The 13,649-nt window shown below is 36.3% G+C and overlaps 1 protein-coding gene across 5 annotated transcripts in view; it reads left to right on the top strand.

Moving 5' to 3' along the window:
- The window catches only part of TRDN (triadin), a 407,513-nt gene that overhangs the window by 53,760 nt on the left and 340,104 nt on the right, over nucleotides 1–13,649 (top strand). For all 5 annotated transcript variants that reach the window (XM_063621032.1, XM_055263048.2, XM_055263039.2 and 2 more), the window contains exon 2: nucleotides 12,958–13,167. In XM_063621032.1, the coding sequence (XP_063477102.1) occupies nucleotides 12,958–13,167 (210 nt within the window). The remainder of the gene's footprint in view (nucleotides 1–12,957; nucleotides 13,168–13,649) is intronic.

The raw sequence follows: 13,649 nt of genomic DNA, 5'->3' as shown, positions 1-13,649 counted from the left end.
TCCCTACACATCAAGCTCGAGGGTTTGCCCCCACCCAAAACTGGCAAATTAGCTTTACTCAACATGCCCCGAGTCAGATAACTAGAATACCCCTTAGTCTAGGTAGACACTTTCACTGGATAGGTAGAGGCCTTTCCTACAGGGTCTGAGAAGTCCACTGCAGTCATTTCTTCCCTTCTGTCAGACATAATTCTTCAGTTTAGCCTTCCCACCTCTATACAATCTGATAACAGATTAGCCTTTGTTAGTCAAATCAGCCAAGCAGTTTTTCAGGCTCTTAGTACTCAGCGAAATCTTTATATCCCTTATGGTCCTCCGTCTTCAGGAAAAGTAGAATGGACTAAAGGTCTTTTAAAAACACACCTCACCAAGCTCAGCCACCAACTTAAAAAGGACTGGACAATACTTTTATGACTTTCCCTTCTCAGAAGTCAGACCTGTCCTCAGAATGCTACAAGGTACAGCCTATTTGAGCTCCTGTATAGACGCTCCTTTTTATTAGGCCCCAGTCTCATTCCAGACACCAGACCAACTTAGACTGTGCCCCCAAAAAACTTGTCATCCCTACTGTCTTCTGTCTAGTCATACTCCTATTCACCGTTCTCAACTACTCATACATGCCCTGCTCTTGTTTACACTGCCAGTTTACACTGTTTCTCCAAGCCATCACAGCTGGTATCTCCTGGCGCTATCCCCAAACTGCCACTCTTAACTCTTGAAGTAAATAAATAATCTTTGCTGGCAGGACTATGCTGAATCTCCTTAGGCACTCTCTAATCAGATGTCCTGAGTCGTCCCAATTCTTAGACCTTTTATACATGTTTTTCTCCTTCTTTTATTCCATTCAGTTTTTCAATGCATACAAAACTGTATCCAGGCCATCACCAATAATTCTAAATGACAAATGTTCCTTCTAACAACCCCACAATATCACCCCTTACCACAAAATCTTCCTTCAGCTTAGTCTCTCCCACTCTAGGTTCCCACGCTGCCCCAATCCCGCTCGAAGCAGCCCTGAGAAACATCGCCCATTATCTCTCCATACCATCCCCCAAAATTTTCACTGTCCCAACACTTTCCCACTATTTTGTTTTATTTTTCTTATTAATATAAGAAGACAGGAATGTCAGGCCTCTGAGCCCAAGCTAAGCCATCATATTCCCTGTGACCTGCACCTACACATTCCAGATCACTGGTTCCTGCCTTAACTGATGACATTCCACCACCAAAGAAGTGAAAATGGCCTGTTCCTTCCTTAACTGATGACATTGTCTTGTGAAATTCCTTCTCCTGGCTCATCCTGGCTCAAAAGCTCCCCCACTGAGTACCTTGTGACCCCCACTCCTGCCTGCCAAAGAACAACCCCCGTTTTTCCTTTACCTACCCAAATCCTATAAAATGGCTCCACCCCTATCTCCCTTTGCTGACTCTCTTTTTGGACTCAGCCCACCTGCACCCAGGTGAAATAAACAGCTTTATTGCTTACACAAAGCCTGTTTGGTGGTCTCTTCACACGGACGTGCATGAAATCCATAACTCCTTATCTTAACCCAGACACATCTGTCTATTGATTCTGCGTTGTTACATAATAACCTAACTCTTACTTAACTTTTTCAACCAGCTGTCAATCAGAAAATCTTTGAATCTACCTATGACCTGCCCCCAACTTCGAGTGGAACTGCCCCCCATTTCAAGTTGTCTCACTCTTCTGAACTGAACCAATGTATAGGGTACATGTATTGATTATTGGTTTTGCCTGTAACTTTTGTCCCCCTAAAATGTGTAAAATCAAGCTGTAACCCATTCACCTTTGGCATATGTTCCTGGGACCTCTTGAGATGTGCCTTGGGCCTTGGTCACTTATATTTGGCTCAGAATAAATCCATTCATTTATGTTAGAGAGTTTGATTTGTTTTGATTGGCTATCTACACATTTAATCTCTTCAATCTGGTTTTAGAAACCTCTCCCAGATGTTGCCACTTGGAAATTTAAAAGCTTTAATAACATCTGAAATTGTCTCCTTACAAAAAGTTTTCTCTGTTTAATGATTGGCATTATTTAGTGAATATATGCTTTCTTTCTGTCATTCTTTTCTAACCCACTAGTCTTTCCTCCGCTGTTGTAGCCTTCATTGGACCAGAAAAACTTTGCAGTTCTTATGAGATTCTCTTGAACAGATATGTTTTTACTTCTACCACTAGCATACCTCTCATCTCAACGTTTTCTCATATCATGAAAATGTTTTCTTTGCCACTTCATTTATTTCTTGGATTAGAGGTCACTATGTACCACATAACCTTCTATATGCAGAAATATTGAGATTATTTAACATGACGCTTTTTAAAGCTGATTTCCTGTAGCAACACTTCTAATATTTCTCATATTTAATAACTATTGGGGCCTTAACTGTGCAAAATGTGCTGTGCTAAGTGCTATGAAATGATAGATGACTTGATCCCTACCTAGTGCCTTGTTGAAGAACAAAGATCTATAAAACAAAGTCAGAATAATTTTGTTCACATCACCGTATTCATCAAAAATGCTATAGTATTACAAGTAAGAACAGTAGAGTTCAGGTCAAAAGATTAAGGAAATATTGTCAAGGAGTTGACATCTGAGGTAAATCTTGGAAGAGGAGTTAGATTTAAACAGTGGGAATTTAATAAGATTTTTTTTTTTTAAATAAATACAGATTCATCAGGAACTTTTGGCCACTTTAAATTAGTAAAATGCAATGGGCTTCACCTGTAATGTCTCAGGAATTCAATATCTCTGGCTTCAAAAAATGAATTCTAGCCAAGTGTGGCAGCTCTTCCTTGTAGTCTCAGATGCCTGGGAGGCTGTTGGGAAAGGATCACTTGAGGCTGGGGTTTGAGACCAGCCTAGGCAATACAGTGAGACCCTGTCTCTAGAAATAATAAAAAATTAAATTAAGAAATGAATTCTAGTTTTCAACCTAAAATAATTAAAAGTATCACAATCTAATAATTTAAAGAGAGTTTCTTCAAGTGCAAACTGTGAGGATGGACCACTTCGAAACACCAACTACAAAGGAATGGAGTCAGTATTCCAAAGTAGAGAGGTTGAGGCTTTGTTTATATAGACAGAGAAGAGCTCTTAACAGTTTTCCAACATTATTTATACAAAGTTGTTGCATAGTTACAGCTATTTGACTGGTGATAGGCAGGATTTCTTTTTGACAGGGTACATTTAATATATTTTTTATAAAGGGTATAATAATCATGGTTTTCTGTCATCTGTTCTAAGCAAACCAGGACAACAAAGAGGAAGTTAATCTATAACAATGTCATTAGAAGGCAAGAGGTTTTCCCCTGATGTCATTTTATTCTCTCTAGCCATTGCAGAGAACAAGAAAAATATGCAGGTGAGTCAATCTATAATCTGAGAAGACACGTTGTAACTCTAGGTAACTCAGATCACAGTCCCATCTTTCTCAAGGCTTAAAGTATTTTTGAGGGGTTCTAAATTTTAAATTTTAGCTATTAAATTTTACTGATTTTACATAGTTATGCTCTCATCATTGCTTTTCACCTTTAAATTCAATTTACTCTTTGTAGGAAAACTAGTATTCTGAGTGGTGAGGACCTGCTAAATTGAAAATGTAAAGTCAAAGACCAATAATGAGCTCTGAAATGGACTGAAATGGTCAGTAACAAGTACCCTAAAAAAAATCCCGGGACCAGATAGATTCACAGCTGAATTCTATTATTAATTGATATACAAAGAAGAGCTGGTACCATTCCTTCTAAAATTGTGTATTAGTTCCTTTTCATACCGCTATAAAGAACTGCCTGAGACTGTGTAATTTATAAAGGAAAGAGGTCTAATTGACTCACAGTTCAGCATGGCTGGGAGGCCTCAGGAAAGTTACAATCATGGCAGAAGGTGAAGGGAAAGTAAGGCACCTTCTTTTCAGGGTAGCAGGAAGGAGAAGTGCTGAGTGAGGGAGGGGGCAGAGCCCCTTATAAAACCATCAGGTCTTGTGAGAACTCACGCATCACAAGAACAGCCTGGGGGAAACTGCCCCCATGATTCAATTAATTCCACCTGGTATCTCCCTTGATACGTGGAGATTATAGGGATTACAATTTAAGATGAGATTTGGGTAGAGAAATTGAGCCTAACCACATCAGAGGCACTCCTCTCCAGCTCATTATATGAAGCCAGCATCATCCTCATACCAAAACTTGGCAGAGACACAACAACAAAAAAAGAAAATGTCATGCCAATGTTATTGATAAACATTGATGCAAAAATCCTCAACAAAATCTTGCAAACCAAATCCATTGGCACATCAAAAAGCTAATCGATCACTATCAAGTAGTCTTCATCCCTGTGATGCCAGGTTGGTTCAACATATGCAAATCAATAAATTTGATTCATCAAATAAATGGAACCAAAGACAAAAACTATATGATTATCTCAATAGATGAAGAAAGAGTTCTGATAAAATTCAACATTCCTTTATGTTAAAAACTCTCGATAAGCTAGGTATTGAAGGAACATATCTCAAAATAATAAGAGCCATCTATGATAAACCCACAGCCAACGTCATACTGATGGGACAAAATCTGGAAGCATTTCCCTTGAAAACCAGCACAAGAAAAGGATGCCCTCTCTCACCACTCTTCTTCAACATAGTATTGGTAGTCCTGCCCAGGCAAGAGAAACAAATAAAGGGCATCCAAATAGGAAGATAGAAAGTCAAACTATTCCTATTTGCAGATGACATCATTCTATATCTAAAAATACCAATAGTCTTGGCTTGAAAGCTCCTTCAGCTGATAAACAACTTCAGCAAAAAGTCAGAATACAAAGTAATGTACAAAAATCAGTAGCATTCCTATACACCAACAACAGCCAAACTGACAGCCAAATCAGGAAGGCAATTCCATTCACAATTGCCACACACACAAAAAAACCACCTAGGAGTACATGTAACCAGGGAGGTAAAATATCTCTACAATGAGAATTACAGAACACTGCTCAAAGGAAACAGAGAAGGCAAAACAAATGGAAAAACATCCCATGCTCATGGATAAAAATAATCAATATCAGTAAAATGGCCATACTGCCCAAGGCAATTTATAGATTCAATGCTATTTTTATCAAACTACCAATGACATTCTTCACAGAACTAGAAAAATGTTTTAAAATATGTATAAAACCAAAATAAGGGCCCAAAGAGCCAAGACAATCCTAAGCAAAAAGGAAAAAGATGGAAGCATTACATTACTCAACTTCAAACCATACTACAGGGCTACAGTGAGCAAAAGAGCATGGTACTCGCACAAAAACCGTCACATAGACCAATGGAACAGAATATAGGGCCCAGAAATAAGGCCCCATACCTATGACCCTCTGATCTTTGACAAAACTGACAAAAACAAGCAATGGGGAAGTTATATGTAAACTCATGTCACATGACTCCCTATTCAATAAATGATGCTGGGATAACTGGCTAGCCATATGCAGAAGACTGAAACTGGATAACTTCCTTATACCTTATACAAAAATCAACTCAAGATGGATTAAAGACTTAAATGTAAAACCCAAAACTATAAAAACTCTGGAAGACAACCTAGGCAATACCATCCTGGACATAGGAATGGGCAAAGATTTCATTACAAAATACCAAAAGCAATAGCAACAAAGGTAAAAATTGATAAATGAGATCTAATTAAACTTAAGAGCTTCTGCACAGCAAAGGAAACTATCAACAGAATGAGCAGACAACATACAGAATGGAAGAAAATTTTTGCAAACTATGTATCTGACAAAGGTCTAATATCCAGCATCTATAAATAAATTTACAAGAGGACAACAAACAACTCCATTAAGAAGTAGGCAAAGGACATAAAAAGACACTTTTCAAAAGGAGATATACATGCAGCCAACAAGCACATGAAAAAAGCTCAATATCACTGATCTTTAGAGAAATGCAAATGAAAACTACAATGAGATACTATCTCACACCAGTCAGAATGGCTATCATTAAAAAGTCAAAAAATAACAAATGTGAGGCCACAAAGAAAAGGGAACACGTATATACTATTGGTGGAAGTACAAATTAGTTCAACTATTGTGGAAAGCAGTATGGTGATTCCTCAAAGAACTAAAAACAGAACTCATTCAACCCAGCAATCCCATTACTGGGTCTATGATTAGAGAAATAGAAATTATTCTACCTTAAAGACACATGCATGCAAATGTTTGGCAGCATTATCAGAATAGCAAAGACATGAAATCAACCTAAATGCCCACCAATGACAGATTAAATAAAGAAAATGTGGTACATATATGCCATGGAATACTATGCGGCCATAAAAAGAAAAAGATCATGTCTCTTGTGGGAACATGGATGGAGCTGCAGGCTATTATCTTTAGGAAACTAATGCAGGAACAGAAAATGAAATATCGCATGTTCTCACTTATAAGTGGGAACTAAATGATGACAACTCATGAATGCAAAGAAGGGAACAACAGACACTGGGGCCTACTTGAGGGTGGAGGGTGGCAGGAGGGAAAGGAGCAGAAAAAAAATAATTGTTGGGTAACGAAGCTTAATACTGGGGTGATGAAATAATCTGTACAACAAACCCCCGTGAAATGAAATCTGCCTTGACCTTGCAATTTCCAAGCCACCAGAACTGTAAGAAATAAATATTTCTTGTTGATAGCTACCTAGTTTATAGTATTTTGTCAAAGCAGCCTGAGCAAATGAAGACACTTGCTGTGATTTGCTAGCCTACTTCTCAACAGTGCTAATGTTCCTTCTTATTTTAACTCCTGTAAATTCACTTTCCCCCTACCTTATGAAGTTTGCATTTTCTTTTTTTTTTTTAACTTTTATTTTAAGTTTGGCGGTACATGTGCAGGTGAGTTATATGTAAACTGATGTCACATGTCTCCTGACACTTTTAATGAAAGCCCTAAATTGCCACCCACTCCATCCATTGTTCCATTAAGTGAATTTCTTTTTCTAGTGATGGGACTAGAAATGGAACCAGCCCTTGTTTCCCAGACCTCCCTTTCCTGGCAGTAGACCTTCACTGCTATGGCCTGAATGTTTATGTCTCTCCAAAATACACATTGAAATCCTCACTCCTAAGGTGATGGCATTAGGAGTTGGGGCCCCTCGAGAGTGATTAGGGCAGGAAGGTGGAGCCCATGAATGGAATTAATGGCCTTATAAAAGCAGCCTGGGAGAGACTCCTCACCTGTTCCACTTAATGGAACAGTGAGTGGAGTGGGTAGGTGGGAAGGACTGCCGGATAATGTTAAAATAAATAAATAAATAAAATAAAAATAAAAATAAATTAAAAAAGAAAAAACATATATATATCAACCTCAGCAGACAGATTAAGTGGCAAAAACATCCTCTGAAATTGCATTATGATAATCATATCCCAAAAACCTGGGAGAAAAGGTGGCAATTTAGGGCTCTCATTAAAAGTGTCCAGAGACTAGTTTAGATTTTGTAAACACTAGAATTGGTAAAAAACATTTTAAGTTAAATAATGAATTTATTACGTTTGAGCTTTATCTGCCCAAATGTCTTTCCACTTGAATTTCTACGAAGTTCTTATTTACATGCATATGTTTTGAACACAAACAATATAGCAAGAGTCACTCTTACATGTGATTGGGAATTATGTTTTTAATGTAATTTGGGAATAACACATATAATGCCATCAGTAGTGTATACTTCCTCTCTCTCATTTGCTCTACACATCTTGAAAGAGAGATACTGTGTAAGAGTACTACACAAACCACAGCACAGGATGAAATGCAAAATTCATAATTAATGCTTTTATGTAATGAGAATGCAATGTTTCATTTATACCATTCTAGAATGTAGGTGTCTTCCTTGAGCATCCTGAAAGAGATTGTATTGTCAGTGTCCCATAGGAAAAATAAACAATAATAATATGGAAGTGCACTTGGCAGTTTCTTCATCTGATCGATAAGGTATCATGAGGTTAAGTGACTTCTATCAGGAGGCTTATGGCTTATTGTCCTGTGTGTAACCTGACTCTAGAGCCAGTCTTTGGATCCATTATATAAGCAACCCCTCTTTTTACTCTATAGGAAAGAGTCACATGGCCGTCAAGTGAGATCCCTACTTCTTTGGAGGCTGATTCTGTCTGACAATCAAAATTTTGTATGAAATCAAAATGAATAGATTTAAAAAGCAGGCCTGGAAAGTGCTTTACATATCCTAGCTGCTCTGCTCCAATTCTGAGATACCAACTTTCAAGAAGCATAGCCCATGTCAAATTGCTCAGTAATATTTACCTCTCATTTTTTCTGCCATATCAATAACTAGCTCTTGTCATCTTTAAAGTGCTTCTCAAACATTAAATAATCTCAGATTACACACTCTGTTCTTTGCATTTATCTTGACCAGCTGTCAGAGAAGGCAATTTATTCCCTCTCAATTTTATTCCTCTTGGCTCTGTGTGGCTTCTGCAGTAAATCTGAATGGAAATTGAAAGGTACAACTTAATGTGTTTCATAACAAGGGCAACACATAATTTTCTTTAAGAAGGATGACCTTCAGATTACTTTCAAATTGCTTATAGCTTTGCGGTTGTATACTCAGAACATATTTTCATTATCTTTGAGTCATGATTAATTCTTAAGTGGAAATTTTGAGGGTGTGAAGATTAAAAAAAGGACAATGAAAAACATAACTTAGTATTAATTTATCATTTTCATCTATTTAAAAATTGTACCATAATTGGATTGGAAGGATCATTAAGTGAATAAAAATTTAGAATTCATATTATGTCAGTTGTTTAAAAAACATAAAATTCATTTTTAACTCAGAGCTTGCATTTCTGAATACTTATACTTTCTCAATTTTTTGATCAAAGAAAGGAAAATGTGTATATATATATATATATGTATATATAAATTCATGTTCTGTTTTAAATGTTTTGCCTTTTTAAAATGTGACCAGGATTCAACTAATTTGTATCAAATATCAGTAAAATTACTCCGTGAGTTTCAGTATACAAAGCAGGTATGTGTAATACTGTTTACAGAAATAGTCTCTAATATACAACTCAATAAAGTGAATCTGAAGTGCAAAAGCAATTCTTGTGTTCTCTGCTTAGCGGTAATAGGAAGGCTTCCAGTGGTTAAAAAACTGCAGATTACAACACATCAACTTTCAGGTGGGCCAGTCCTAAACACTCATAATTGGTTTACTTTGCTGCAAATCATTATTCCAAAGGTTTGATTCACTTGTAGCCCCACTGGGGTCTTAAATTTCACTTCAAAGCACTCCTATCATTCATCCATTTTCAGAACTACCATTAGGAGTGATGTGAATGTGGCACAATAATCAATGAGAAGATATTATATGAGTCCCTTTAAAATTTTCCTTCTTGAGCACCACCTCAAGTGCAGTTTGTAAAATCTGGGTTTTAGAGGTTTTCTTTTTTCATCTTGCTATCATTTTCACTAAATTGAGTTCATGAACTTCGGATATGTATTCCACAGTTTTTTTTCAGAAAAGAGATTTGTTGTCACTGTTGTTAATTTCTACCTAAAGCCATTTAAACATCTTAATTAAATTATTTTGCTCCGATGTTCCTTATCAGCTTTTGAATTTTTTGAAAATATGGGGCTAAATTTATCACTGTTATCTAAAAAATAACTAAAAAACTAATTTTGTTTGATTACTACCACCTATTAGTATGTACCCTTGACTGCATTTGATTTTCGTTCCTGATTAGTCATAGAATTTCATGTTCTTTATCTCATTTTTGTAAAGAGAAGGATAGTATCATTTTATGACTAAAGAAACCAGAAGAGTACGACTTTATTAACTACAGTACTTAATTTTGCTGGCAGTGTTACTTCTTTCTCCAGTACTTAAAAATTATCTTATAAACTGGACTTATACTACAAGCATCCTGTGTACATATCTGTTTGAAGGGTTCAAATATTGTTTTTCTAATTTAAATAATTCAGTTATAGTGATAATGTTTGTACCGTGATGAAAAAACTCTGTTTGCCATAGATCATCATTCTTAATTTTGCTAATGGGACAAAACAGCTTCTACTTGTATGGATAAATTATACTGTATGTTCCTCTTTGCCTGTATTACAAGCAGTCAATTAATTGATTGGAAAGGATACCAAGGAAGTCAGAGAATCCTTTTTTTAATTCCCTGAAAATATCGTAGCCTAATGTATGTGCTTATTAAATGGAAACAAATGCCTGCATTTATTGAAGAGTTGGTGCTTCCACCTTTGTTTCCGAGGTTAATCCTGCCTTTCTAGCCTTTTCTGAGAGTGATATTTGTAGTTGTAGTCAGAGTCATAGTTGTGCTGGTAGCAATGAAGGTGATGATGTAATAAATGAAAATAGTGGTGATGATAATAATGATTATGATATAGTTCAGTAGTTGTTGTATCGTCATTTATTAAATGACTACCATGTACCGGGAAATGTGTCAAACAATTTGCATGAGTTATTTCTCCACCATCACACACCTGCAAATTGAGTCTTACCAATCTCATTCATCAGATATAGATGCTTCTCACTCAGAGATGTAGTGTAATAGTGACCTTCTAGCCATTTGGGTAATGCAGAGAGAAGCCAGGAGTTAATTCCAATCTCTTATCTATAAAGCCCAAAGCATAAGTTTTTTGCTTGACTGTTTCCATGAAAAAGCTGGACATACTTGAAAGGAAGAGTTGTGATGGTAGATCAAGAGACTAATGGAAAGAAGCACTTTAATTCCACCCTGTCTGCAAACAGCACAAAGGCTAAAATCTTTTCATTATTATTGGACACATTCTAAGAGAAACTACAGCTACTCTTTCCAGTTGGGTAAAATTTACTTTGTGAAAAATGTTAAAGAAATTTGAAAATTTGGCCGGGCGCGGTGGCTCACGCTTGTAATCCCAGCACTTTGGGAGGCTGAGGCGGGCGGATCACGAGGTCAGGAGATCGAGACCACGGTGAAACCTCGTCTCTACTAAAAAATACAAAAAATTAGCCGGGCGTGGTGGCAGGCGCCTGTAGTCCCAGCTACTCGGAGAGGCTGAGGCAGGAGAATGGCGTGAACCCGGGAGACGGAGCTCGCAGTGAGCCGAGATTGCGCCACTGCACTCCAGCCTGGGCGACAGAGCGAGACTCCGTCTCAAAAAAAAAAAAAAAGAAATCTGAATATTTAGATTTTCTTATGTATCCATCACATAGAGATGTTGCAATTTGGAGATAAATAGTAAAATTGAAACAATGTAATCATGTATTTTATATTGAATCAAAGTTTTCTTTCTTGGCATGTAATTCTTAAATTATTACAGACAATGTGGTCTATATTTTAATACACAAAAATATGTTTTTTCACTTTGCTTTTGGCAAAAATATTTGGATTGGTAGAATTTTGTTTTCCCTTAAGTGTTCAACTACTTACTTCACATCTGTATAATTTGGGATTTAAAGTGCTATGAACATGACTTTAATTTTCTGGTAGGTCTGCAATTGTTCTTAAATGTAACATGAAATAGTTGTTTCAGATGATCTCTCAGTTACTCATAGATTTAACTTTCTATGTGTCAAGTGTAGCCCAGGTAATCAGACATGTCTTCTCTCCATCCAGGAGGCTTTCTAGCCATATAGTAGCATCAATTTTATAGAAGAATGAGTTACAACATTGTTAGATGTACGTTCTGTATATTAAAATAGCATTAAAAGAAAAGGTAAAGAGTCACCAAAAAAAAGCAACATAAAGGTTAAAGTGTTATTATCTTACATATGTGTGTATGTATGCAATTTTATAAACCACCAAAAGGAGGTTTACAGAAAAATGGAGGAAAAACCCACAAGAAAAGAAATACCAAGGAAAAATAAACATACAAACAGCTCATTTCTAGTAATCAAATAATTGCAAATAAAACTCAAATCTTCTCTTATGTCATTGCAAAAATTTTAAACATCACTGATAGTATTGTCAAGGATAAAGTAACACAACTACTGGCATACACAATTTTTAAAAGATACTAACTTTCAAATACGTGCAGGTATTCTCAAAGCTATAAAAGTGATTATGCTATTTGTCCCAGGAATTCTATATTTAGGACTTTCTCCTAAAGAAATAAATAACAATATGTGCTGAGAAAATTTCTGCCCTATCCCAAGGTAGAAAGCTTTTTGATTAAATTATGCACAGCCATAAAATTACATGTCATGAAGCCACTTAAATGGTATTTTGAGAAATACAGAATGGCAATAAAACACACTTCTGGTATATTACCTAGTAAAAAAAAGTAAAAGACAATGTGCTAATGACTTGTCAAAACCAGAAAAATCATATTTATATATTTACATGTATGTACAGAAATATAGGTGCAAAATATTAACAGTGGTTATTTCTGGGTGGTGAGATTAAAACTATCTATCTACTTATCTATTTATTTTATTTTTATATTTTTTGAATTTTCTCTCATGAACATGTGGACTCTTAAAATCAGGAATAAAAGAGGTACTGGATATAGTAAGACTTTCTAACATCATTCTCTTAGATCTTCTGTGCCCCTACAAACAAACAAACAAAACATGAATGACCTCATTAGATGACCTCACTAGATGAGTCAATTATGCAATTAAGTTAAAATATTCAGAAGAAGTTTTATCCATTTGAACCATTTTATCACTTGTGTTGATTCTCCCTCAGAGGACTTGGGAGGTGAGAAACACTGATTATGTGAGCACCCGAGTTTTAGGGTGAACAGTAAATGCTAAGGAAAATATAATGTGCTGGTGGACAGGGAGGCTTTGTCCTGCCACTAAGGAGTTGTGTCTGCTCTAGAAAGTGGTATAAACAGGTTCAACACTCATAGTCAGTGCCTCTTATCATCAATATTTACCGTGAATTTCTAAATTATATTTTCCTTTCTGAATGTTTGATTAGGAAATGTATCTACAACCACAACTGTGATAGACAGCAAAAATGGATCTGTGCCTAAATCCCCTGGAAAAGTGCTGAAGAGGACAGTCACAGAAGACATAGTGACAACATTCAGCTCCCCTGCAGCCTGGCTTCTGGTCGTTGCCCTGATAATCACGTGGTCAGCTGTTGCCGTCGTTATGTTTGATTTAGTGGATTACAAAAACTTTTCAGGTAAGTTCCATGAAATTTGGCTTTAAAATTAAAATTAATTCAAATGGAAAGAAACAGTGTCCCCTCCAGTTCTTGTTTGGTTTCTCTTTCATCTTAGTGTGAGGAAGAAACACCCCACAAATGTGCTTGAGGATCACTGAAATCTGTTTCATTCTTCTCTTTTTCCTCCTATTCTCTTTCTTTGTCTGTGATACTTAATGATTTCCAATGAAATTGATATCCTTATTTGCAAGAGCTGAACAAAGCCTGAATGTTGCCGTTCATAAAGATAATAGTTAAAAAGCTTGGGTGAAGATTTCGTTTGGAACTGGTACTTTATCAAGCATTAATAAGGAATAATCTGTAGGTTTTACACTTTACACTTGGCAATATAAAACCAAACCAATCGAAAAACTTTTGGACAAATGGAAAATATTTTAAAGTATTTTTAAGTCCTGCTGTCATCTGGTCATAAGCATCCTTGCCAGACAAACTCTTTGCTT

This window comes from Symphalangus syndactylus, chromosome 2 (assembly GCF_028878055.3).
Source record: "Symphalangus syndactylus isolate Jambi chromosome 2, NHGRI_mSymSyn1-v2.1_pri, whole genome shotgun sequence".
Taxonomy (NCBI): Eukaryota; Metazoa; Chordata; class Mammalia; order Primates; family Hylobatidae; genus Symphalangus; species Symphalangus syndactylus.
Note: the sequence above shows the minus strand (reverse complement) of the source record. Positions and strands in the feature narration are given on the sequence as shown.